The following is a 27,984-nucleotide window of genomic DNA, read 5'->3' as shown; positions in this document are numbered from 1 at the left end:
GTAGGAGAGAGCACTGCTCCCCAGCAAATAAGAAGGGTAGCAGAGTTCACTGCTGCCCAGCAAACAGGAAAGGCAGCAGAGCGCACTGCTCCACGGCAAACAGGGAAGGTGGCAGAGTACACTGCTCCCCAGCAAACAGGAAAGGTAGCAGAGCATACTGCTCCCCAGCAAACAGGAAGGGTAGAGGAGCACACTTCTCCCCAGCAAATAGGAAGGGTAGCAGATTGCCCTGCTTCCCAACAAACAGGAAGGGCAGCATAGCGCACTGATCCTCAGCAAACAGGAACGGTAGCAGAGCGCACTGCTCCCCAGCAAACAGGAAAGGCAGCAGAGCGCACTGCTCCCCAGCAAACAGGAGGGGCAGCAGAGCGTACTGATCCTCAGCAAACAGGAAGGGTAACATAGCACACTGCTCCCCAGCAAACAGGAAGAGCAACAGAGCACACTGCTCCCCAACAAACAGGAGGGAAAGCAGAGCGCACTGCTCACCAGCAAACAGGAGGGAAAGCAGAGCGCACTGCTCACCAGCAAACAAGAGCAGCATAGCGCACTGCTCCCAGCAAATAGGAAAGGCAGCAGAGTGCACTGCTCCCCAGCAAACAGGAGGGGCAGCAGAGTGTAATGCTCCACAGAAAACAGGAAGGGCAGCAGAGCGTACTGATCCTCAGCAAACAGAAAGGGTAGCAGAGCACACTGCTCCCCAGCAAACCGGAAGAACAGCAGAGCACACTGCTCCCAGCAAACAGGAAGAGCAGCAGAGCGCACTGCTCCTCAACAAACAGGAAGGGTTGTAGAGAATATTGCTCCCCAGCAAACAGGAAGGACAGCAGAGAGCACTACTCACCAGCAAACAAGAAGAGCAGCATAGCGCACTGCTCCTCAGCAAACAGGAAAGGCAGCAGAGCGCACTGCTCACCAGCAAACAGGAAAGGCAGCAGAGCGCACTGCTCACCAGCAAACACGAAGGGTAGCAGATAACACTGCTCCCCAACAAAAAAGGAAGGGAAGCAGAGCGCACTGCTCTCCAGCAAACAGGAAGGGTAGCAGAATGCACTGCTCAACAGAAAACAGGAAGGGTAGCAGAGTGCACTGCTCACGAGCAAACAAGAAGAGCAGCATACGCACTGCTCCTCAGCAAACAGAAAGGGCAGCAGAGCGCACTGCTCCCCAGCAAACAGGAGGGGCAGCAGAGCGCACTGTTCCCCAGCAAATAGGAAGGGTAGCAGAGTGCACTGCTCCACAGAAAACAGGAAGGGCAGCATAGGGCACTGATCCTCAGCAAACAGGAAGGGTAGCAGAGCGCACTGCCCCCAGAAAACAGGAAAGGCAGCAGAGCGCACTGCTCCCAGCAAACAGGAAGGTTGCAGAGCACTGCTCCACAGCAAACAGGGAAGGTAGTAGAGCGCACTGTTCCCCAGCAAACAGGAGGGGCAGCAGAGCGCAGTGCTCACCAGCAAACAAGAAGGCTAGCAGAGCACACTGCTCCCCAATAAAAAAGGAAGGGAAGTAGAGTGCACTGGTCTCCAGCAAACAGGAAGGGTAGCAGAGCACACTGGACTCCAGCAAAAACGAAGGGAAGCAGATCACACTGCTCTCCAACAAAAAAGGAAGGGAAGTAGAGTGCACTGGTCTCCAGCAAACAGGAAGGGTAGCAGAGCACACTGCACTCCAGCAAAAAGGAAGGGAAGCAGAGCACACTGCTTCCCAGCATACAGGAAGGGAAGCAGAGTGTACTGCTCACCAGCAAACAAGAAGAGCAGCATAGCGCACTGCTCCTCAGCAAACAGGAAAGGCAGCAGAGCGCACTCCTCCCCAGCAAACAGGAAGAGCAGGAGAGCGTACTACTCCCAGCAAACAGGAAGGACAGCAGAGCGCACTGCTCACCAGCAAACAGGAAGGGTAGCAGAGAGCACTGCTCTCCAGCAAACAGGAAGGGTAGCAGAGCACACTGCTCACCAGCAAAGAAGAGCAGCATAGAACACTGCTCCCCAGCAAACAGGAAACACAGCAGAGTGCACTGCTGCCCAGCAAACAGGAAAGGTAGCAGAGCACTGCTCCACAGCAAACAGGAGGGGCAGCAGAGCGCACTGCTCACCAACAAAAAAGGAAGGAAAGCAGAGAGCACTGGTCTCCAGCAAAAAGGAAGGGTAGCAGAGCACACTGCACTCCAGTAAAAAGGAAGGGTAGCAGAGCACACTGCTTCCCAGCATACAGGAAGGTTAGCAGAGCACACTTATCCTCAGCAAACAGGAAGGGTAGCAGATGGCACTGCTTCCAAGCAAACAGAAAGGGTAGCAGAGTGCACTGATCCCCAGCAAACAGGAAGAGCAGCAGAGCGCACTGCTCCCCAGCAAACAGAAAGGGTAGCAGAGAGCTCTGCTCCCCAGCAAACAGGAAGCAAACAGTAAGGGTAGCAGAGTTCACTGCTGCCCAGCAAACAGGAAAGGTAGCAGAGCACTGCTCCACAGCAAACAGGGAAGGTAGCGGAGTACACTGCTCCCCAACAAACAGGAAAGGTAGCAGAGCGCACTGCTCCCCAGCAAACAGGAAGGACAGCAGAGCGCACTGCTCACCAGCAAACAGGAAGGGTAGCAGAGTGCACTGCTCCTCAGCAAACAGGATGGGCTGTAGAGAATACTGCTCCCCAGCAAACAGGAAGGACAGCAGAGCGCACTGCTCACCAGCAAACATGAAGGGTAGCAAAACACACTGCTATGCAGCAAACAGGATAGGTAGCAGAGTGCACTACTCACCAGCAAAAAAGAAGAGGAGCATAGAGCACTACTCCCCAGCAAACAGGAAAGGCAGAAGAGCGCACTACTCCCCAGCAAACAGGAGGGACAGCAGAGCGCACTGCTCACCAGCAAACAAGAAGAGCAGCATAGCGCACTGCTCACCAAAAAATAGGAAAGACAGCAGAGTGCACTGCTCCCCAGCAAACAGGAAGGACAGCAGAGCGCACTGCTCACCAGCAAACAGGTAGGGTAGCAGAGCGCACTGCTCACAAGCAAATAGGAAGACCAGTAGAGCGCCCCCCTCCCCAGCAAACAGAAAGGGCAGCACAGCGCACTGCTCCCCAGCAAACAGGAAGGACAGCAGAGCGCACTGCTCACCAGCAAACAGGAAGGGTAGCAGATCGCACTGCTTTGCAGCAAACAGGACGGGTAGCAGAGTGCACTGATCCCCAGCAAACTGTAAGAGTAGCAGAGCACACTGCTCACCAGCAAACAAGAAGAGCAGCATAGTGCACTGCTCCCCAGCAAACAGGAAAGGCAGCAGAGCGTACTGCTTCCCAGCAAACAGGAAGGTTAGCAGAGCGCACTTCTCCTCAGCAAACAGGAAGGGTAGCAGATCGCACTGCTTCCCAGCAAACAGGAAGGGTAGCAGAGTGCACTGATCCCCAGCAAACAGGAGGGGCAGCAGAGCGCACTGTTCCCCAGCAAACAGGCAAGGTAGCAGAGTACACTGCTCCCCAACAAACAGGAAAGGTAGCAGAGCGCACTGCTCCCCAGCAAACAGGAAGGACAGCAGAGCGCACTGCTCACCAGCAAACAGGAAGGGTAGCAGAGTGCACTGCTCCTCAGCAAACAGGAAGGGCTGTAGAGAATACTGCTCCCCAGCAAACAGGAAGGACAGCAGAGCGCACTGCTCACCAGCAAACATGAAGGGTAGCAAAACACACTGCTATGCAGCAAACAGGATAGGTAGCAGAGCGCACTACTCACCAGCAAAAAAGAAGAGGAGCATAGAGCACTACTCCCCAGCAAACAGGAAAGGCAGAAGAGTGCACTACTCCCCAGCAAACAGGAGGGACAGCAGAGCGCACTGCTCACCAGCAAACAAGAAGAGCAGCATAGCGCACTGCTCACCAAAAAATAGGAAAGACAGCAGAGTGCACTGCTCCCCAGCAAACAGGAAGGACAGCACAGCGCACTGCTCCCCAGCAAACAGGAAGGACAGCAGAGCGCACTGCTCACCAGCAAACAGGAAGGGTAGCAGATCGCACTGCTTTGCAGCAAACAGGACGGGTAGCAGAGTGCACTGATCCCCAGCAAACTGTAAGGGTAGCAGAGCACACTGCTCACCAGCAAACAAGAAGAGCAGCATAGTGCACTGCTCCCCAGAAAACAGGAAAGGCAGCAGAGCGCACTGCTTCCCAGCAAACAGGAAGGTTAGCAGAGCGCACTTCTCCTCAGCAAACAGGAAGGGTAGCAGATCGCACTGCTTCCCAGCAAACAGGAAGGGTAGCAGAGTGCCCTGATCCCCAGCAAACAGGAAGAGCAGCAGAGCACACTGCTCCCCAGCAAACAGAATGGGTAGCAGAGAGCACTGCTCCCCAGCAAACAGGAAGCAAACAGTAAGGGTAGCAAAGTGCACTGCTCCCCAGCAAACAGGAAGGGTAGCAGAGTTCACTGCTGCCCAGCAAACAGGAAAGGTAGCAGAGCACTGCTCCACAGCAAACAGGGAAGGTAGCAGAGTACACTGCTCCCCAGCAAACAGGAAAGGTAGCAGAGTGCACTGCTCCCCAGCAAACAGGAAGAGCAGCAGAGCACACTGCTCCCCAGCAAACAGGAAGGACAGCAGAGCGCACTGCTCACCAGCAAACAGGAAGGGTAGCAGAGTGCACTGCTCCTCAGCAAACAGGAAGGGCTGTAGAGAATACTCCTCCCCAGCAAACAGGAAGGACAGCAGAACGCACTGCTCACCAGCAAACATGAAGGATTGCAGAACACACTGCTATGCAGCAAACAGGATAGGTAGCAGAGCGCACTACTCACCAGCAAAAAAGAAGAGAAGCATAGCGCACTACTCCCCAGCAAACAGGAAATGCAGCAGAGCGCACTACTCCCCAGCAAACAGGAGGGACAGCAGGGCGCACTGCTCACCAGCAAACAAGAGCAGCATAGCGCACTGCGCACCAAAAAATAGGAAAGGCAGCAGAGTGCACTGCTTCCCAGCAAACAGGAAGGACAGCAGAGCGCACTGCTCACCAGCAAACAGGAAGAGCAGCATAGCACACTGCTCCCCAGCAAACAGGAAAGGCAGCAGAGCGCACTGCTTACAAGCAAATAAGAAGAGCAGCAGAGCGCACTCCTCCCCAGCAAACAGAAAGGGCAGCACAGCGCACTGCTCCCCGGCAAAGAGGAAGGACAGCAGAGCACACTGCACTCCAGCAAAAAGGGAAGCAGAACACACTGTTTTCCAGCATACAGGAAGGGTAGCAGAGCGCACTTCTCCTCAGCAAACAGGAAGGGTAGCAGATCGCACTGCTTCGCAGCAAACAGGAAGGGTAGCAGAGTGCACTGATCCCCAGCAAACTGGAAGGGTAGCAGAGTAGCAGAGCACACTGCTCACCAGCAAACAAGAAGAGCAGCAGAGCACACTGCTCACCTGCAAACAGGAAGGCTAGCAGAGCACACTGCACTCCAGCAAAAAGGGAAGCAGAACACACTGTTTTCCAGCATACAGGAAGGGTAGCAGAGCGCACTTCTCCTCAGCAAACAGGAAGGGTAGCAGATCGCACTGCTTCACAGCAAACAGGAAGGGTAGCAGAGTGCACTGATCCCCAGCAAACTGGAAGGGTAGCAGAGCACACTGCTCACCGGCAAACAAGAAGAGCAGCATAGCACACTGCTCACCTGCAAACAGGAAGGCTAGCAGTGCACACTGCTCCCCAACAAAAAAGGAAGGGAAGCAAAGTGCACTGCTCTCCAGCAAACAGGAAGGGTAGCAGAGCACACTGCACTCCAGCAAAAAGGAAGGGAAGCAGAGCACACTGCTTCCCAGCATACAGGAAGGTTAGCAGAGTGCACTTATCCTCAGCAAACAGGAAGGGTAGCAGATCGCACTGCTTCCCAGCAAAAAGGAAAGCTAGCAGAGTGCACTGATCTCCAGCAAACAGGAAGAGCAGCAGAAAGCACTGCTCCCCAGCAAACAGAAAGGGTAGCAGAGAGCACTGCTCCCCAGCAAACAGGAAGCAAACAGTAAGGATAGCAAAGCGCACTGCTCCCCAGCAAACAGGAAGGGTAGCAAAGTGCACTGCTCCCCAGCAAACAGGAAGCGTAGGAGAGCGCACTGCTCCCCAGCAAACAGGAAGGGTGGCAGAGTTCACTGCTGCCCAGCAAACAGGAAAGGTAGAAGAGCGCACTGCTCCACAGCAAACAGGGAAGGTAGCAGAGTACACTGCTCCCCAGCAAACAGGAAAGGTAGCAGAGCGCACTGCTCCCCAGCAAACAGGAAAGGAAGCAGAGCGCACTGTTCCCCAGCAAACAGAAAGGGTAGCAGAGCACACTGCTCCCCAGCAAACACGAAGAGCAGCAGTGAGCACTGCTCCCAAGCAAACAGGAAGAGTAGAAGATAGCACTGCTCTCCAGCAAAAAAAAAAAAGGGTAGAAGAGCGCACTTCTCCCTAGCAAACACAAAGAGCAGCAGAGAACACTGCTTCCCAGCAAACATGAAGGGTAGCAGAGAGCATTGCTCCTCAGCAAGTCGGAAGGATAGTGGAGTGTTCCTGATTAAGAACCCCTTTAAAGTCTTAAATAAAAAAAAAATCTCAAAGACAAAGTACACATATATATGTCTTGGTGTATATAATATAATATAATATATATAATATAATAGGTGTTGATAACCGATATATCAGAGAGAATATATTCACCACATGTGTACACAGGACATAATATGCTGTATATCAGTTAGGATAAATTGCGAAAAAAGAGGAAGATCAAATTTATTGAAGTTCAGAGTGAGTAAGAAAAATAACTTTATTAACTGCAAAAAATACATTAAAATGAGGTGCAAGTGGAAACCAATAACCAGAGAAGAAACCGGCTGAGATCACATCCTGGAGTAAGATAATAGCGGCAAAGTAAATTACAATATCATAATTGGTAGATTGTAAAAAGTGCATATGTGCATGCTTAATATAGCAAAATGATGAATTGGTGCAAGTTAAATAGAAAACCCAGATACGGCAGGCAAATTAAAGATGTTTCAGAAGGTATAATTCAAGTAAGATTTATAAAGTGCATGTGCACGTTTCAGCATCTGCCTTCGTCAGGGGGTCAAGGAAGGCAGACACCGAAACGCGCGTCGGGGTGGACGCATCCACGGGACAGCTGATAACCCCCCTTTACCAGGTACTATTCAGCTTGGTATATATGGCACCATGTTATTGTTCTACACTACTTTAGTGATTACTTTGATATACACCATGCTGCCCCCATTGTTTTGACATTGTATAATATGCACAGGCACTTTATAAATCTTACTTGAATTATACCCTTTGAAATATCATTAATTTGCCTGTAAAATCTGGGTTTTCCATTTAACTTACAGTACACCAATTCATCATTTTGCTATATTAAGCATGCACATATGCACTTTTTACAATGTTCCATTTATGATATTGCAGAGGTGTCAAACTGCATTCCTCGAGGGCTGCCAACAGATCATGTTTTCAGGATTTCCTTAGCATTCCACAAGGTGCTGGAATCATTCTGTGCAGGTGATTAAATTATCACCTGTGCAATACAAGGAAATCCTGAAAACATGACCTGTTGGCGGCCCTCGGGGAATGCAGTTTGACACCTCTGTGATATTGCAATGTACTTTGCTGCTATTATCTTACTCCAGCATGTGATCTCAGCCTGTCCTTTGTGTATTGCATCCGTTTCTTCCCTGGTTATTTGTTTCCACTTGCACCTCATTTTAATATATTTTTTGCAATCAATAAAGCTATTTTTCTTACTCACTCTGGGCTTCAATCATTTTGGTCTTCCTTTTCTTTTGCCCTTTAAAGTCTTGTACGGTGAGTCCACAGTAAGCCCAAGTCTAGATTTTTAGATCCCAAATTCTGCAACCATATTTCCCTACAAGCAAATGAGTATCAACATCGTACTTACCGAAAGGTGCTGGAAGAGCCATGCCCTCATTATGTTTGTGGCCACTTTAGGAAAAATGCCCCGTTTCTTGTTCCTCTTTTTGTCCCTGTCTAACTCATCGTCATCCCCCGTGCTGGGTGAGGCTACGCTGTTGTCTAGACAGTCACCTAAAGGGCAAAAAAATAAAATGGAGATTGGTATACCGGATATTAAAGCGTTAAAACATTTCTGTATGCCAAGATTCCAACTGCGAGAACCCAGCGATATTCCATAGGCCAATTTGCCAATTTTTTTGATCAATGATTTCCAGTTTTCCAACTCATCATGCACAAAGCTCCAAAAAACATAATGGTCAAATGAGCCGTCAGTATGGGCTATCACATGAGTAAGAACAAATTGTGGAGGTTACCCAAGTTCCTGGGAGATATGATAGCCAACTAAGCTATACAGATAAGTTGTGATAAGTAACGAATGCGGACAAATCGTGGTTCTACGGTAATGAAAAATAAAAATGTTTTTCTCATATATACCAATTAGTTATTTGTGATGCAAGAGTCCTATAAAGGAATTCCAGGGATTTCCAGCTTTTATAGACGAGTCTGCGCCCAGGGGCAGTCATGGATGGGCAGATGTCTCAATACTTTATTAGAAGGCATCTGCCCATGTTTCTGTCCTGTATACAGAAATCTTCTACCACTAATGCATACCTCCCAACCGTCCCGGATCCCGCGGGACTGTCCTGATTTTGACAGTCAGCCCCGGGATCCCGGGAGGGACATTAGTTGTCCCGCACTACCTGCCTAGGGCGGGGACAATGCAGGGGGCGGCATCTGAGTAACTTAGGTTTGTGGCTGTTTTTTTTTTTTTTTATAAAAGCTGGGTCACCTCCCCACCGACCCCGCCCCCTGTGCGGCGCTGCGCTGCCTGCCACGCTGAGGGAGAGAGGCTGAGAGCCAGCAGCGATCAAGATGAGGGGTCAGAGTCTCACTACCTCCTGTGTGTGCACGGAGCTCCGGCTTCTCCTGCTCTTATCTGGTATCCCGGCAGAGAAGGAGAGACGGGGGAGGTGCCGGGACAGTGCAGAGCTGTGAGCAGCCGGAGAAACTGAGGAGCTGCAGTGCACATGGACAGATCAGCCGCCCCTGCAACACAGAGGAGTGTGTGTGTGTGTGTGTGATGTGTGTGTGTGATGTGTGTGTGATGTGTGTGTGTGTGATGTGTGTGATGCTGCATGTGTGTGATGTGTGTGATGCATGTGTGTGTGTGTGAGATGCTGCATGTGTGTGTGTGTCTGATGCTGTGTGTGTGTGTGTCTTTTGCTGCATGTGTGTGTGTGTGTGAGATGCTGCATGTGTGTGTGTGTGTCATGTGTGTATGAGGTATCTGGTGTGTATGTGATGGGTGCGTGTGTGTGATGGGTGCGTGTGTGTGATGGGTGCGTGTGTGTGATGGGTGCGTGTGTGTGATGGCTGCGTGTGTGTGATGGCTGCGTGTGTGTGATGGCTGCGTGTGTGTGTGTGTGATGGCTGCGTGTGTGATGCATTTGTGTCAAAGCTGCATGTGTTTGTGAGCTGCGTTTATGATGCTGCGTGTGTATGTGTGATACTGCGTGTGTGTGTGTGATGCTGCGTGTGGGTGTATGATGCTGCATGTGTGTGAGGTGTGTGTGAGCCGTGTGTGTGAGCGGTGTGCGTGTGTGTGAGCGTGTGTGTGAGCTGCTTACAGTATGGAGCATCATGTGCGGTCATTATACAGTATGGAGCATCATGTGCGGTCATTATACAGTATGGAGCATCATGTGCGGTCATTAGACAGTATGGAGCATCATGTGCGGTCATTATACAGTATGCAGCCTCATGTGCGGTCATTATACAGTATGGAGCATCATGTGCGGTCATTATACAGTATGGAGCATCATGTGCGGCCATTATACAGTATGGAGCATCATGTGCGGCCATTATAAAGTATGCATTCGGTCATTATACAGTATGGAGCGTCATGTGTGGCCATTATACAGTATGGGACATCATGTGTGGTCATTATACAGTATGGAGCATCATGTGCGGTCATTATACAGTATGGAGCATCATGTGCGGTCATTATACAGTATGGAGCATCATGTGGGGCCATTATACAGTATGGAGCATCATGTGTGGTCATTATACAGTATGGAGCATCATGTGCGGTCATTATACAGTATGCAGCCTCATGTGCGGTCATTATACAGTATGGAGCATCATGTGGTCATTATACAGTATGGAGCATCATGTGCGGCCATTATACAGTATGAATGCGGTCATTATACAGTATGGAGCGTCATGTGTGGCCATTATACAGTATGGGGCATCATGTGTGGCCATTATACAGTATGGAGCACTGTGTGGCCATATTTTTTTGTTTATAATTATTGTATATGAAACAGTGTGATCAGCAGTGCTAAATGGGTGTGGTTGGGACTAATTATGAATGGGTGTGGTCAGAGGCGTGGCCTAAAACTTGCCAAAAGTTGGGAGGTATGCTAATGTATTATGGCCAAGTTCACATGAGCCTTCAAAAATCATCCGATTTTCATCCAGAATAAAACAGACCATTATTTATCTGATTACATTTACAAGTCCAAATACAGTTTCCAATGTTAAAGAATGGCAATGTATCTGTAAAACTACGACGTTACACGGTTGATCCATAGGAGATCTAATTTATTTGTGCACGACCATAGACTTGAATGGGCCATTCGTATCTGAGATAGAGAGAAGACTACAGCATGTTGTTTTTTGTTGTTTTTTTCCCGGGGTACCGTAACGGTCATCTGAACAGCCCCGTGGAATAGCATTGGTCTGAGTGCAGTTCATTTCTTTTCATGCACAGCACTCGGACCAAAAATACGGTCGTGTGAACGTAGTAATCATCACCGCTAATGAGCGAAGATGTGACATACTCCAGTATGAGATGTGTCCAAAAGAAACTCAGGACGAGACTGAGGGTCAGTGTTCATCCATTTCTCTTGGAACGGATGTCACTTTCTGGACCGGTGTGTTCTCCCTCCTCGGTCCCGACCTTGCACACACACACACACAGTCTCTCCTGTCTTCTAAACATAAATCAGAGAGGAGGAGGACAGGGGGGACCATATAACAGCTGCTCAGCTCCTATAACCTGCGGCAAAAGAGAGGCTTAAAAGCTTGCCTGGAGGGGAAGTAAATTATGCATCAGAGCCTGCGTCTGCTCGGCCCCGTGTTACACAGTATTGCTTCCCTCCCCTCACCTCAACAACGCCCCGTTATCCTTTCTGATCCCATATGCAAAATGCAGCGCTGGCTGATGAATTTTCATAAAGTTATGAAGACCCAAGAACAAAGGCTTCTCATACAGGGGAGGACGCGCCAATGTGTGAGGTAGGGGAGACGCATGGGTGCGGTGTGCTTATTATATTGTATCCTGGGTAGATGATCTGGGGGTCAGGAGTATGCAGTGACATCTGATTTGGGGAGGAATGGGATATTTCTCCTATTTCCACTGGTCACCAGTCCGCATGAGCAAAAGTATAATGAAAAATTAAGACTTGGGGTCTTTGCATATTTAATGTTTTGCTCTTGTCAGTATTTTGTGTATCATTGCGACAGATGCCACCTTATAGCAGTGCAGTGGTGTACGTCATACTTCAGCCATTGTAAAATAATGTCTACCTTTATATCCTATACCAGGGTGGGAAATTACGGTAATTTAACAAAGTGGGCTACACGAGAAAAAGGGACCGCTGTGGAGGACCGAGCCGATCGCTCTGTGCTGCTACATCACGTGACCAAAGATCTCTGTGTGCTGCTGCTACATTGCGTGACCAAAGATCGCCCTGTGCTGCTGCTACATCACATGACCAAAGATCGCCCTGTGCTGCTGCTACATCGCATGACCAAACATCGCTGTGTGCTGCTGCTACATCGCATGACCAAAGATCGCTGTGTGCTGCTGCTACATCGCGTGACGAAATATCACTCTGTGCTGCTGCTACATCTCGTGACCAAAGATACTCTGTACTGCTGCTACATCTCGTGACCAGAAATCACTGTGTGCTGCTGCTACATCGCGTGACCAAAGATCGCTGTGTGCTGCTGCTACATCTCGTGACCAGAAATCACTGTGTGCTGCTGCTACATCGCGTGACCAAAGATCGCTGTGTGCTGCTGCTACATCGCGTGACCAAAGATCGCTCTGTGCTGCTGCTACATCGCGTGACCAAAGATCGCTGTGTGCTGCTGCTACATCGCGTGACCAAATATCGCTCTGTGCTGCTGCTACATCGCAGTGTAATGCAGGTAAATGGGGCGATCCGCAGGACACCACAGCCATGTAACCCTCCAGCCTTAGACAGTACATAGTAATGCAAGAACACCATGTACGCAGTGCAACTGCACTGTGGTGGCACATGCTTTTTTTTTTCAATTCCGTATGTGTATGCGTGCCTCCACGCCATCATTACTGCGTGCACACTCACTTATATGTAAAGTGAAAACAGAATAGCAGCTGCCTTCTAATTTCTGATTGAGGGACAGCCAAAGAGTGAGCGGTGGCTCTTATAATGCCCAGGTCTGTCCCATACTGTAAAAACACAAAAGAAAAGTGTATACGGACGCACTTTGCTGCATAGCGGCCTATGGATCTGTTCAGTGCACGTGTGTTCCAGCCACGTTCCCGCCATGAGTGAAGAAAAGACGAAATGTGAACAGATCTTTAACTAGCGGATGATTTTCCAGATCTGTGCCCTGACCAGAGATCTGTCAGCATGGCGTATAATCTAATCAGCTCCTCTCTGAGGTTTGTAGAAAGCCGTTCTGCCTCCCGCCTCACTGAATCAGAGCCGATCGAGGACTGCAGATAACTTAATCTGTGCTGATCAACAGATAATTGGGTCCATTACTACTCCATAATTATATAGTACACGAGCCGAGATAATCCGGCGTGTCCGCACGATCACGGGAGTCATTACTGTCCTGGCGTCACAGAGGGGCACGGCTTGGGGGTCGGCCAGCCCCCGTAATAGCTATAAGTTGCTTTTTTAATATGGATCTACAGATGCACAGAGGTCTGAGCGCGGCGGAGGCTTCTGGAACAGCCAGCGCACGTCTGCTCCACTTGTTTATTTTACACTAATCCAGTTTACATACTGCAAGGAGCGACTGGAAGAGGGAGAGGGTGGTGCTGCTATGGGGAGAGAGTGTGGATCTGGGGGCGGTATGGCGGACCCCCCCTTAGGATTATTCTGTGATTAACCAACACTCCCTGTGGCTTTATAGCAACCCTAGCTGTGAGTCAATGAAGCAGACACACAGTGCAGCAGCAAGAAGAAGAAGAAGATGACGGAAGGGGGGTGTAGTGTTGGGCAATTGAAGGGGGGTGGGGATGCGGAGATTTATGAATGAGCCGAGTCGCACACAGATGGAAGGAGAAAAAAACAACTTCTCTGGCAGCCCAGTTAAGGCTCTCTGCACAGTTATATGATGACCTTGAAGTTTGAGAACGAAAAAAAAAAAAAAGGAGGTGGGTGATGCAATGAGCGAAGGGGCCTGGATTTCACACAAGAAGCAGGATACGACTCAGGTTTGGACCCGGATCGTCAGCAGAACCTGACCGGGGAGCGAACGCTGATCAGTTTGTCCCCATGATCCCTCAGGGTCAGCCTGTAGGGAGTATAAACCACCTCTCCGTGGCCCCTCGCTCCCTGCAATTCCCAGCAAACCATTCTACTCCATCCAGGCCCAGTGCTGGAATCCCGCTCCTAATTACCATATCAGTCATCCTGATCTATAAGTAAACACTGAAATGCCTTCATGACCAACTCAAAATGCAGCTGGCCTTCCCCAATTGTCCCTGGCGAGGCCTGGTGCCCACCCCCAACTCGGGCTGATTCTAAAGCCCCTCTTCTTCTTCTCTACAAAATGAACAGTTCGCCTTTTTTTAATGACTATTGTGGAAGAAGAAGTGGCGAACTTACAATTCCTCAGATGCTACAAACCATAATCTATAAGAGCGGAATGAAGAAGTCAAAAGAAGACAAAGCGTGGAAAAGTTTACATGCACTGCGTTTTTTCATCTTCTTTTTTTCCATACCATAAAATAGTACTAAAAAGTGAAAATATTCAATAAATCTAAAAATCCCTAAAAATAGTAAATAAAAAAAAATTTAGTTTGTGTCGCCCTTTTTACAAAATACGTAACTTTTTCTTTCCGTCGATGCCGCTGTGTGAGGACTTGTTTTCTGTGTGCCAAGCTGTAGCTTTTATTGATCTATAAGGTTTTGATTGTTTTGTTTTTTATTGCATTTTTTTAAGGGGGGGGTGCTTTGATGGAACAATGATAATTCCGGGGCTTTGATTTATTTTTTGCTTTAAGGGTTTAAATAATTTATTTTCATTAACCATATTTTTAAGGATGTAGCCAGGTATGTTTATTTTTTATTTCTTCATTTTTAACTAGAGAAAAGGAGGCTGATTCGAATTTTTATTATTTATTTATTTATTTTTTTAAACCTTTTTTTTTGTGTGATACACTTTTTTTTAAAGAGGGATTTGTTTGATCGTTGGCGCTACATACTGCAATACTTATATGCTTGTTTATATATATACTTATATACTTATATATTGTACAAATCAGTCTCCTATGAGACTTTACAGGCGTATGAAGATGACAGCGTCATGGGGACAACAATGGGACCCTGCGATCATGTCATAATGGGCCGATGGGTGCCCAATGGGAACCAGGCAGCTAATAGATCGCTGTCAGTGATTAATAGCAGCATTTATAGTGTTAATCAGCAGCGATCAGAGCTAGATTTGATTGCTGCTGTTAGGGGCAGGTACCGGCTGTATAGTACAGCCGGTATCTGCATTGTCTGGAGCTTCCTCCATGTATTCTGATCTGCTCCATGATGGATACATACATCATGGAGGAAGAAGGGTTTAATATGGCGGTAATAAGACAGATCGCTAACATGAGTGACGTTGTCCTTACCCTGTTCGCTGGAGTTATCCCCGCTCTGTGATGCCAGCCCTCCACTGGATGGACCCGGCGTTCCTGAGTGGGTAGAACCCGTTTCATCGTGATCCCGGATCCATGAGTTATTCTATATAAAAGACATAAAAGTTTAATAAATGCACGATTCAAATTGATACAGGAAAGATATATATCTTGGTACCGTGTTAGCCAGTTGATAGAAAAATATTTAGAATTGAGAGTCCTCAGTGGTTGTTACCTTTTCATGGCGAACTGAAAAGATGGTAACAAATTGCAAGCTTTCGAGTCTACTCAGGTCCCTTCATCAAGCATAGACCTGAGTAGTCTCGAAAGGTTGCAATTTTTTACCATCTTTTCAGTTAGCCATTAAAAGGTATCAACCACTGAGGACTCTCGATTTAAATTGGTTTCTTTTATTATTTTTTTATGTAAAGAGACCGATGTAAGTCTCTCATTTCCAGTTGCACCTCGTACTCAATACCAAGAAAAGCCATAAAGGAACTTGCAGGCCGTTTTAGGGAGAACTCAATTTTCTATGGTCTCTTTTGTAAAGAGCTTTTAGAAAACTCAACACCGGGGAGATAAGAGTAGGATGAAAGGAAATCTGCTGCTTGGGATGTGAGGGGTCGTTTTCATTTGTACATACACCCCCTCTGGGAGCTGAACTGACCCTTATTGACCCTTTAATCCCACATTCAAAGAGCCGGCTGCCTTAGGCTCCCCGGTCCGGCTCGCTGGCTCCCTTTGCCCTGTGTAGTTAGCCGTTACTTCCAGGTGATCACAGAGTTTTAGGATCCAGCTGTGAAGATTTGGATATAGCAAGAAAAGAAAAAATATCTGCGACCCTTTACCCCGGTCCTGATTAACCTGGGGGGGTCTCAAGGGTTAAAGAGGGAGGCAGGCGGGCGCTGTGACCCCAAGGGAACAGGAGTTTTGTTTGGGATCTGCAGGAGGCCACGATTCAGACACGAGATGTGAATGAAATACAGGCGGCCGTTCCTTTACATGCTAATTCCTCCCATTCTCTTCATCTGCAAAATTTAGAAAATACTCCCATATTCTTCCATAGCGGCAAAAAAAGCTACCGAAGGGTCAGAGTCTTTCCCGGCGGGGTCATTCCTTCCTTAGGACCACATTAAATTACCAGGGACTGGCGCATGTTTCACGGGTCAGTCCCTCCTAACATTAGCATGCGCTAATGACAGTGACATGATGAATAGGTCAGCGCTTCCGACGACGGCGGTGTACAAATGTCAACGACATATTTCCTGGGTCGGTCCCTACACAGAATCCACTGTTGTGAAGAACGCATTTGTAAAAGCAAGGTCAGCCGTGATGCACAATCTAGCCCCCCGGTGTCTGCGAAAAAAAATGTCACATTTGCATTTATTTTCCTAGGTGCAATAACATAGTATGGACACCAGGGGGTGTCAGGGGGAGGGATCGATGCCATCTAACGGGAAGGATGGCCTCCAGCGTTTCGGTCTGAAAACACAATACCGTGACACCAAATGCCACCACTTATAGACGCACTCATTTATCACTATCTGATGATAGGACGACATTTAATATTTAAAGGGATGTCACCTGCTATTATTGAGGTATAACCTCTTTAAACAATATTCTTCCAGGTCATAAAAAACCCTACGTATCATACAGATAATGCACATCAACTCACAACACCAGGGGCGACAGAAGGGTGAATAGGTAATCTGCAATGTAATACTCAAAACTACCACCGGGGGTGGTAGTGGGGGTAACCGTTTTAATGCCAAATAAATCTCAATATCACATAAAACTGATTGAGACAGGATGATAAATTTGGAATGAGCTTTTATTTGTCTTCTTAGGCCGGCAAGCACCTAATAAATGAGTTTAAAAAAAACGCTTGTTTGTCGGGTGAGATGATTTAGGGACCTGCTTGTTCGTCGGGTGAGATGATTTAGGGACCTTCTTGTTCGTCGGGGAGATGATTTATGGACCCGCTTGTTCGTCGGGTGAGATGATTTAGGGACCCGCTTGTTTGTCAGGTGAGATGATTTAGGGACCCGCTTGTTCGTCGGGGGAGATGATATGGGGACCCGCTTGTTCGTCGGGTGAGATGATTTAGGGACCCGCTTGTTCGTTGGGTGAGATGATTTAGGTACTTGCTTGTTCATCGGGTGAGATTATTTAGGGACCCGCTTGTTCGTTGGGTGAGATGATTTAGGTACTCGCTTGTTCATCGGGTCAGATTATTTAGGGACCCGCTTGTTCGTCAGGTGAGATGATTTAGGGACCCGCTTGTTCGTCGGATGAGATGATTTAGGGTCTCGCTTGTTCGTCGGGTGAGATGATTTAGGGCCTGTTTAACCGGCTTTGTGTTTTCTGCTGCACTTTACAGTACCAGAAAGGGGTATTAGATTTGTGAAATATCATGCACATGCTGCTTATTTTTTTCCTTCCTTTTTTTTTAAGTCTGCAGCATGTCAATTCTTGTGGCATTTTTCACCCATGCAAATAAAAGTAAAAACAGCACCAAAAACATAGAGTTTTTTTCAGCCAACACTCTGGACCCTGTGATCGTCGTCCTCGGCAGCACATCGTCCTGTGTAAGCAGGCGATGTGCTGCTGAGTGCACACAGAAAGGAAAATATTAACGAATGCTCTTTTGGCATGGAAGTGCGGTCCACTGACTAAGCAAGCTATTAAACGACCGATCCGCGGTGGTTTTATGGCTACAGTCTGCTTGTCTGAATAGGCCCTAATGGTTCAATTCTGCTCTCTGCACGCCCCTCACCCTATGTGATTTCATCCTGTGATGAATATTTGGAAACGTTGAGTGCCCACTAGAGACGGGAGGTATAACGACGAGCCATTATGGACCGCGCAGCCTGTGGTGAGGAAGGGGTTAAGCGTGGATGGCGCGCACGGGGGGTGACAAGCACACAATAGGCCGCTGCTTGGAATTTGGAATTAGTGCACTCAGTGCGAGGCCTCGCTGTGTACCCTGCCTGCTCTGTAGCCTGAAGGAATATTAAAAATGCATCAGTCCAGCTATAGGCAAATACATCGCCTGCATTAGTTTGTAAAGAAGGAGGCGAGAGGACGGCCGGGTGTTATCTAGAGGGAAGCATAACCCACAATTAACAGTCTTGGGCTGCGCCTCATTAAAGATGCAGTGGAGGGTCCCTCTGCTGGGCCTACACCCCCCCGCCATAACGTACAGGCGCAGGAACGACAGTCGCACACATAGTGACATAATAAGATGACGGCAGATGCTAGGAATACGGATAAGACTGCAATCACGTGACTTTACATTCGGCCCGTGATCGGTTCCATAGATTTCTTGCCAAATAAAAGGAATGGATCCCATTTATTCTGGGGCTATACGGGGGCAATGTGTCGCACAATGGTAATTCATACATGGGGAAATAAAAAACAACAAAGTTTCTCCACTTTCTCCATTCTGACAGTCCGTGAAAATCAGACTGCACTCGGATGCTATCAAAGTGCAGCACAATTTTTCCACGGACCCATTGATTTGCATTGACGATTTGTCGGATCAAAATCGGACATGTTTCGGACATGAGAATGACCCCATAGACTATGGCAGGTCCATGAAAACCACAGATAGCACGCGTTGGAGAAAACCGGATGTGTGAATGAGCCCAAAAGAACAGTCTAGGGATAACAGCTTTTCCGTTATAAGGGTCTACTCAGATGCCCCCCTATAAAAATCCACCAAAGAACATCCTCACCTGATCTGATAAACTCGTGCAGGATCCTGTGAAATCTTCCAAGTCTGATTTGGAGGAACCGTCGCGGTCGTCTATCACCAGGTCGATGGGCATCTTGCCTTTCAAACAGGTGATATATCGGTGGCAGAAATTGTCACACAGGTCGTGAACCTATAAGGAGGCACAAGATGGTTTCATGAAGTGATAATCAGCCACAAGAGCCCTCAGGATTTCATGACAGTCGGGGTTAAACACTATGATCACATTCTTCACCTAATCAGCTAATCCCTCACTTAGCCGCCTTCTGAGGGATCACAGGGGTAGCATTTCACCACTCCAGAAACACTACGGGCAGGAAGAGACCGGCTGGGCCAGGAGGAGAGGCGGCACAATTTGCTCTGTCCTAACGCGAGGACTTGGGCAGGACCACTCCGGAAACACTTTCAGATAGACCTGACCTGTCGATGAGCAACATGGCAACAAACCTGATGGCTCAGTTCTACTTCTAAGGCTGAATTCACACTGAGTCTTTTTGCTAAGTTTTTGGAGGAGAAACTCTCCATATCCTCCTCAAAAACATAAGACTTTCCTCGACATAAATACGTCAACGGAAGACATCCTACATCAAAGTTCACGCGGAGTTTTTGGAACTTATCTGTGCCAAAATTCTCCAGAAAAAAACTGCTTCAAAAGCACCTGAAAAACTCTTCTTATTCATTCCACTTTTATTTTTTATAGGAACAGTTTTTTTGAAAAAAGAAAGAAAACAAGCAAAAATAAAGTGCATATCACTTGTCTAAACGCTCCAAAGTGGGAAAACTGTCCAATCAAAAGGCTGCAAAACTGCATCAGGAAAATAAGTCTTAGGGTATGTACACACGTTGCGGATTCTGCTGCGGATTTTTCCGCAGCGGATTTGGAAAATCCGCAGTGCAAAACCACTGCGGTTTTCACTGCGGATTTTCTCGTGGTTTCTTCTGCGGATTCCTCTGCGGTTTTTCAACTGCACTTTCCTATTGGTGCAGGTTGAAAGCCGCTGCGGAATCCGCACAAAGAATTGACACGCTGCGGAAAATAATCCGCTGCGTTTCCGCGTGGATTTTTCCGCAGCATGTGCACAGCGTTTTTTTTTTCCCATAGGTTTACATGGTACTGTAAACTTTGGGAAAACTGCTGCGGATCCGCAGCGTGTGCACATACCCTAAGGCCTCGTTCAGCGTTTTTTGCCTCCGCAAAAAAAAAAAAGAAAAAATGTTGTCCGTGTTTTTCACACATGGATAAATAAATAAATTACACATTTTCTTCTTTACTTTGGCATTTTCCTGAAAGCGGCTTCACCTGGGAAAACTGCGTCTGAAATATGTTGTGTGCACACAGCCTTAGGTTCAGTTCAAAATCGTTCAGGAAACAAAAAAACTCCTCCAAAAACTCCGCAATGCTATGCGCTGTTTTGAAGCAATAAAAATGACAAATTTTTCAAGCTGAAAACCGCGTCAGGAGACGCTTCTTCTATGTTTTCTAGGCCTTTTTTTTGTCATGATGCGTTTTCATTAGCGTTTTGTTAACGTCTCCCTCATTTTGTTTTGTTATCATTTCTCTTGAAGTGTTTTCTGTGGAAAGTTTTGTTCATGTTTTTTTTAAGCATTTTTTTAGAATTTATTTGTGAATGATTTTCTTACTTTTTTATTCGATCTAGATGTAAAGAATAAGACATAAATGTTTTAGGAGTCAAAAAGTCAACCAGGTGTCTTTTGGGCTTTTTTTGGCCTTCCTATTAACTTCTATTGTAAAGTATGCCCAAAATTCGTATGGTAGTTTGGTGAATTTGGAGCATAAAAAAAAAGGTCAGGTAATACCACGAGACAAAAGAAGAAAAGCGACTTAAAAAAAATGTACGTGACATCTCGAGTCCTAAGTCTCTTAACCACTGAGCCACAAGATCTAAACGAGTCAATGTACATGGAGTATGGTATTCTGTAAAACAGACAAGACATATAAAGCTGGCCATACCATTTACATTGCTGTTGGCCATCTCTCTTGACCCCGCCATGCACATGAACGGTAGGGAAAGGGGATTAAAGGCGCCCATACACATCAGTCTATAAAAGCAGAAGATTTCTACCATAACGAGAACGATCATTGGGTGAAATTCAACAGCGATTGTTCTAGCTGATAAATCATCATCTTCCAAAAGAAATAATAATGTGAAATTATTATCCAATGGTCACTCGTAGACGTCTATGGGTCACAACAAGGACAGTGTAAATATACCAGTCCATGGTCATCTGAGGGAGGTGTAGATGGGTTTACGGAACAAGCGTGGTAGAACATGTACAAACACTAATATCAACCAATGTCAGAGTTGGTTTAGTGAATCAACCATGTGTCTGAGATGGTTTAGTGACTCCTGCATTGAGCAGGGAGTTGGACACGACGACCCTGGAGGTCCCTTCCAACTCTAACATTCTAGGATTCTATGAATGTGTCCGGTTGCATCGGTATGAGCCATCATTATATCCGTTGTCCCTCGAAAACAAAAGGATCAGCCATGTTGAAATCCAATATCCCAGTCCTTATTTCTCCCTTCTTTGATGGAGGGTCGGGATATAGGCATCCACATTAGATGGTCATCCAGTTCTGCTTAAATTGCCAGGTTCGGTGGACATTATTCCGCTGATGAGACCTCAGGCTGCCCCAAAACCTCTGGGCCGTTCACAATTTCAGGCTCAATTCTGTGGCCAATAAGTCTTCCATGATCCAACCATGGCCTGACTAATCGGCAAAGCCTCGGTCAGTATGGCCTGTCATATGAAGAAGCAAGGGGCTTGAAGATGGAAAGAAGACCTGATGTGGCTTGGCGTTGGCGATGCATCTGTCTGTTATGCTCTCAAAAGTTGCCATCGTCTTACAGCCCTGAAATCACAACCCAAAAGCCAAAATTTCGAGAAATGAAGGGAAAAAAAAGCTCAGAAAGCAATTCCAGCGTCTGCCGAAAACCCAGTCCATGGCCTCCTAGGATAAACACGGCTTCCTGACTGCAAAAGACGTCGGACGGGGATTTATTAAAGGATCAGTCTTCTCGCCAACAGGTAACCTGGCTTAAAGGTGAAAACCTAGGAGGGGGGCTATCCTTTTAAAAAGGCATAGCTCTTACCTCCCGCATCTACAACACCCCAGGCCTGTTTCTTTAATCCTTCTTGATTCCCCAGCAGGCCAGCAAAGGGAATCAAAGGGTTAATTACCACATTAACAAGAGGATTATCTGGTTACAAACCACCAGCGCCTCTTGTATCCTTTAATGAGCTCATTAGCTTATCAAACCAGAGGGGCAGTTCTGAAGTAGCGCCTTTCATCTCTCTCCCCCCTCCCCTGCTTCTCAAAGTGGTATGTGCCAAGGATGCTCATCCAAAGGCTGATGGGATTCTCCATACGGGAGCAGAGGAGAGGTGGAATATATATAAATATATATTTTACTGTACAATTAACCTTTTCCTGCCTGTAGGCATGCACAGCACGCCCTGATGTGTCTCCTCATCTTTACATGCACAGCTCATTACTGCACCTCGCATCCATCCGTGTAAAATAGACAGAAAACTACATGCACTGTTTAGCAGTTGACCTAAATATCCAACGGACCTTAATGTGTTTATGTACAACCCTTGCAGTATACACTGAACGAGGGAGGATTTAGCAGGTGCTATACTACTATACAGTCTGACCCGCAGAGCTCACGATCTAGAGCTGTATATTTCATATTCAGCCATTGCTATTGGCGATCTAATAAGCAATATCCAACCATAGACAAGAAGCTCAATGGTTAAAAGTCGCTAAACGGACGGCTCGTAAGAAAGGTTGTCAAATTAAAAAAATCACAAAGCCTCCAATTCACTGAAAAACATGTGTAATACTCTGCAGTCCCCTAGGACTGTATCCAACCACTTTCCATCTCTTTAAGGCAAACACAGCCTTAGTAATATGACAGCGACCTGCACATACCTGGCTACGAGTAGGTGTTTATTACTGCTGAGCTGGCATACACTATCTCTAATGGTTATTCAGTATTTTATGCCTTTCTCTCCCTATAGCTAAGATGCGACGTTCTCCCACTATCCAGATTCGCCATAATATTGGCTGCTGTATTCCCTTCCTTGGCTTTTATACAGGCTAAGATAAACTGATTAACTTCAATATGCCACGCAATGTAACAGCTGAAAGAAATTATTGGGAGACCTCGCGGTCTTCTTTCAATCATCTGGGATTTTTCTAATCAAATCACAAATTGCTGAAATTTGCAGGGACCAGCAAATTTCCTAAAATTCAACGCAAATCTGATCTGCAACAAATTACTCATCTCTAATATCTATAGACACAGTTTAAAGTATCTGAAAGAAGGCGCCTCCAAACATCAGAAAAATATTTCCATTTTGCACCCGCTTAAGGCCGGTTTCACATTTGCATTTGTAGGAGCTGCGGACTTCCTCTGTGAAGCCCCGCCCTCGGCCGCACCTCCGCCTCTAGCTCCGCCTACTTCTGCATGCGGCCGGCATGTGGCCGGCGTACCTATCTTTAACATTAGGTACGCAGGTCGTGCCGCTGTATGCGGATGCTCCCGCATGCGTCGTTTTGACGATGCGGCGACCAGCGTAGGACGCAGCTTGTAGCAATTTTTTTTTTTCCGCATCGTCAAAACGACGCATGAGGAAGCATCCGCATACAGCGGCACAACCTGCGTACCTAATGTTAAAGATAGGTACGCCGGCCGCATGCCGGCCGCATGCAGAAGTAGGCGGAGCTAGCGGCGGAGGTGCGGCCGAGGGCGGGGCTTCACGGAGGAAGTCCGCAGCCCTCCGCAGCTCCTACAAACGCAAATGTGAAACTAGCCTTACAGATGCAACGTCCAACCCTCCTGCAGGTTATTAGTCCCGAAAATAGAGCACCATAGAAGCCTATGGCTCTGTAACTCCAGTCTGTAGGGTCCCCTAAAAGGAAAAGATCAGATGGATCCGGTGTGCAGAATTCTGCAACGTCGACTGCCCCTATTGCAACCAGCAATCTTAACTTTTTCACTATTGGGATCCTTAAAGGGGCACACACTGTACAGAAATAAGCAGCAGTCACCTATTCCCAAAGATAACACAAAACTTGGCACTCTGGGACTTACCTTTTCTAGTTCTAGTAGGTGAAATCTCAAAACCTGGATTGCCTGGATCATCTACAAATAAAAATAAAAACTGCATTAATGTCAGCCCTACTTACAGTCTATATCAGTGTATGCTAACCCGTGGATCTTGAGAACTACAAGTCTCAGCAAGGCACATGATGAATTTCACTCATATATTAGACTCTGTGCATGCCGCGTCAAAGGGAAGGTGTATACTGGGAAGTATAGGAAAAGAAGTTGTATACTGGGAAGTATAGGTCAGGAAGGTTATACTGGGAAGTACAGGTCAGGAAGGTGTATACTGGGAAGTATAGGTAAAGAAGTTGTATACTGGGAAGTATAGGTAAAGAAGTTGTATACTGGGAAGTATAGGTCAGGAAGGTTATACTGGGAAGTACAGGTCAGGAAGGTGAATACTGGGAAGTATAGGTTCGGAAGGTGTATACTGGGAAGTATAGGTCAGGAAGGTGTATACTGGGAAGTATAGGTTCGGAAGGTGTATACTGGGAAGTATAGGTCAGGAAGGTGTATACTGGGAAGTATAGGTCAGGAAGGTGTATACTGGGAAGTATAGGTCAGGAAGGTGTATACTGGGAAGTATAGGTCAGGAAGGTGTATACTGGGAAGTATAGGTAAAGAAGTTGTATACTGGGAAGTATAGGTAAAGAAGTTGTATACTGGGAAGTATAGGTCAGGAAGGTTATACTGGGAAGTACAGGTCAGGAAGGTGAATACTGGGAAGTATAGGTTCGGAAGGTGTATACTGGGAAGTATAGGTCAGGAAGGTGTATACTGGGAAGTATAGGTCAGGAAGGTGTATACTGGGAAGTATAGGTAAAGAAGTTGTATACTGGGAAGTATAGGTCAGGAAGGTTATACTGGGAAGTACAGGTCAGGAAGGTGTATACTGGGAAATATAGGTCAAGAAGTTGTATACTGGGAAGTATAGGTCAGGAAGGTTATACTGGGAAGTATAGGTCAGGGAGGTGTATACTGGGAAGTATAGGTCAGGAAGGTTTATACTGGGAAGTATAGGTCAAGAAGTTGTATACTGGGAAGTATAGGTCAGGAAGGTTTATACTGGGAAGTATAGGTCAGGAAGGTGTATACTGGGAAGTATAGGCCAGGAAGGTGTATACTCAGAAGTATAGGTTAAGAAGGTGTATACTGGGAAGTATAGGTCCGGAAGGTGTATACTGGGAAGTATAGGTCAGGAACGTGTATACTGGGAAGTATAGGTCAGGAAGGTGTATACTGGGAAGTATAGGTCAGGAAGGTGTATACTCAGAAGTATAGGTCAGGAAGGTGTATATTGGGAAGTATAGATTAGGAAGGTGTATACTCAGAAGTATAGGTCTGGAAGGTGTATACTGGGAAGTATAGGTCAGGAAGGTTTATACTCAGACGTATAGGTCTGGAAGATGTATACTGGGAAGTATAGGTCAGGAAGGTGTATACTCAGAAGTATAGGCCAGGAAGGTGTATACTCAGAAGTATAGGTTAAGAAGGTGTATACTGGGAAGTATAGGTCAGGAAGGTGTATACTGGGAGGTATAGGTCAGGAAGGTGTATACTGGGAAGTATAGGCCAGGAAAGTGTATACTGGGAAGTATAGGTCAGGAAGGTGTATACTGGGAAGTATAGGTCAGGAAGGTGTATACTCAGAAGTATAGGTTAGGAAGGTGTATACTGGGAAGTATAGGTCAGGAAGGTGTATACTCAGAAGTATAGGTCAGAAAGGTTTATACTGGGAAGTATAGGCCAGGAAGGTGTATACTCAGAAGTATAGGTTAAGAAGGTGTATACTGGGAAGTATAGGTCAGGAAGGTGTATACTGGGAAGTATAGGTCAGGAAGGTGTATACTGGGAAGTATAGGTCAGGAAGGTGTATACTGGGAAGTATAGGTCAGCAAGGTGTATACTCAGAAGTATAGGTCAGGAAGGAGTATACTGGGAAGTATAGGTCAGGAAGGTGTATACTGGGAAGTATAGGTCAGGAAGGTGTATACTGGGAAGTATAGGTCTGGAAGGTGTATACTGGGAAGTATAGGTCAGGAAGGTTTATACTCAGACGTATAGGTCTGGAAGATGTATACTGGGAAGTATAGGTCAGGAAGGTGTATGCTCAGAAGTATAGGCCAGGAAGGTGTATACTGGGAAGTATAGGTAAAGAAGGTGTATACTGGGAAGTATAGGTCAGGAAGGTGTATACTGGGAAGTATAGGTCAGGAAGGTGTATACTGGGAAGTATAGGTCAGGAAGGTGTATACTGGGAAGTATAGGTCAGGAAGGTGTATACTGGGAAGTATAGGTCAGGAAGGTGTATACTCAGAAGTATGGGTCAGGAAGGAGTATACTGGGAAGTATAGGTCAGGAAGGTGTATACTGGGAAGTATAGGTCAGGAAGGTGTATACTGGGAAGTATAGGTCTGGAAGGTGTATACTGGGAAGTATAGGTCAGGAAGGTTTATACTCAGACGTATAGGTCAGGAAGGTGTATACTGGGAAGTATAGGTCAGGAAGGTGTATACTCGAAGTATAGGTCAGGAAGGTGTATACTCAGAAGTATAGGTCAGGAAGGTGCATACTGGGAAGTATAGGTCAGGAAGGTATATACTGGGAAGTATAGGTCCAGAAGGTGTATACTGGGAAGTATAGGTTAGGAAGGTGTATACTAGGAAGTATAGGTCAGGAAGATGTATACTGGGAAGTATAGGTCAGGAAGGTGTATACTAGGAAGTATAGGTCAGGAAGGTGTATACTGGGAAGTATAGGTCAGGAAGGTGTATACTGGGAAGTATAGGTCAGGAAGGTGTATATTGGGAAGTATAGGTCAGGAAGGTGTATATTGGGAAGTATAGGTCAGGAAGGTGTATACTGGGAAATATAGGTCAGGAAGGTATATACTGGGAAGTATAGGTCAGGAAGGTGTATACTGGGAAGTATAGGTCAGGAAGGTATATACTGGGAAGTATAGGTCAGGAAGGTGTATACTGGGAAGTATAGGTCAGGAAGGTGTATACTCGGAAGTATAGGTCTGGAAGGTGTATACTGGGAAGTATAGGTCAGGAAGGTGTATACTAGGAAGTATAGGTCAGGAAGGTGTATACTGGGAAGTATAGGTCAGGAAGGTGTATACTCAGACGTATAGGTCTGGAAGGTGTATACTGGGAAGTATAGGTCAGGAAGGTGTATACTGGGAAGTATAGGTCAGGAAGGTATATACTGGGAAGTATAGGTCAGGAAGGTGTATACTGGGAAGTATAGGTCAGGAAGGTGTATACTAGGAAGTATAGGTCAGGAAGGTGTATACTAGGAAGTATAGGTCTGGAAGGTGTATACTCAGAAGTATAGGTCAGGAAGGTGTATACTGGGAAGTATAGGTCTGGAAGGTGTATACTGGGAAGTATAGGTCAGGAAGGTGTATACTAGGAAGTATAGGTCAGGAAGGTGTATACTGGGACGTATAGGTCAGGAAGGTGTATACTGGGACGTATAGGTCAGGAAGGTGTATACTCAGAAGTATAGGTCAGGAAGGTGTATACTGGGAAGTATAGGTCAAGAATGTGTATACTCAGAAGTATAGGTCAGGAAGGTGTATACGCAGAAGTATAGGTTAGGAAGGTGTATACTGGGAAGTATAGGTCAGGAAGGTGTATACTAGGAAGTATAGGTCAGGAAGGTGTATACTGGGAAGTATAGGTCAGGAAGGTGTATACTGGGAAGTATAGGTCAGGAAGGTGTATACTGGGAACTATAGGTCAGGAAGGTGTATACTAGGAAGTATAGGTCAGGAAGGTGTATACCCAGACGTATAGGTCTGGAAGGTGTATACTGGGAAGTATAGGTCAGGAAGGTGTATACTGGGAAGTATAGGTCAGGAAGGTGTATACTAGGAAGTATAGGTCTGGAAGGTGTATACTCAGAAGTATAGGTCAGGAAGGTGTATACTGGGAAGTATAGGTCAGGAAGGTGTATACTAGGAAGTATAGGTCAGGAAGGTGTATACTGGGAAGTATAGGTCAGGAAGGTGTATACTGGGAAGTATAGGTCTGGAAGGTGTATACTGGGAAGTATAGGTCAGGAAGGTGTATACTAGGAAGTATAGGTCAGGAAGGTGTATACTCAGACGTATAGGTCTGGAAGGTGTATACTGGGAAGTATAGGTCAGGAAGGTGTATACTGGGCAGTATAGGTCAGGAAGGCGTATACT

General features: G+C 46.7%; 1 protein-coding gene across 4 annotated transcripts in view; it reads right to left on the bottom strand.

Annotated features, from left to right (window-relative positions):
- MEIS3 (Meis homeobox 3) overlaps window positions 1-27,984 on the bottom strand; it is a 79,872-nt gene that overhangs the window by 19,304 nt on the left and 32,584 nt on the right. For all 4 annotated transcript variants that reach the window (XM_077285728.1, XM_077285729.1, XM_077285727.1 and 1 more), the window contains exons 5-8: window positions 23,772-23,822; window positions 18,632-18,781; window positions 14,889-15,000; window positions 7,905-8,050 (exon numbers count right to left, since the gene is read on the bottom strand). In XM_077285728.1, the coding sequence (XP_077141843.1) occupies window positions 7,905-8,050; window positions 14,889-15,000; window positions 18,632-18,781; window positions 23,772-23,822 (459 nt within the window). The remainder of the gene's footprint in view (window positions 1-7,904; window positions 8,051-14,888; window positions 15,001-18,631; window positions 18,782-23,771; window positions 23,823-27,984) is intronic.

The sequence above is a fragment of the Ranitomeya variabilis genome, chromosome 2 (assembly GCF_051348905.1).
Source record: "Ranitomeya variabilis isolate aRanVar5 chromosome 2, aRanVar5.hap1, whole genome shotgun sequence".
In the NCBI taxonomy this organism is placed as follows: domain Eukaryota; kingdom Metazoa; phylum Chordata; class Amphibia; order Anura; family Dendrobatidae; genus Ranitomeya; species Ranitomeya variabilis.
Note: the sequence above shows the minus strand (reverse complement) of the source record. Positions and strands in the feature narration are given on the sequence as shown.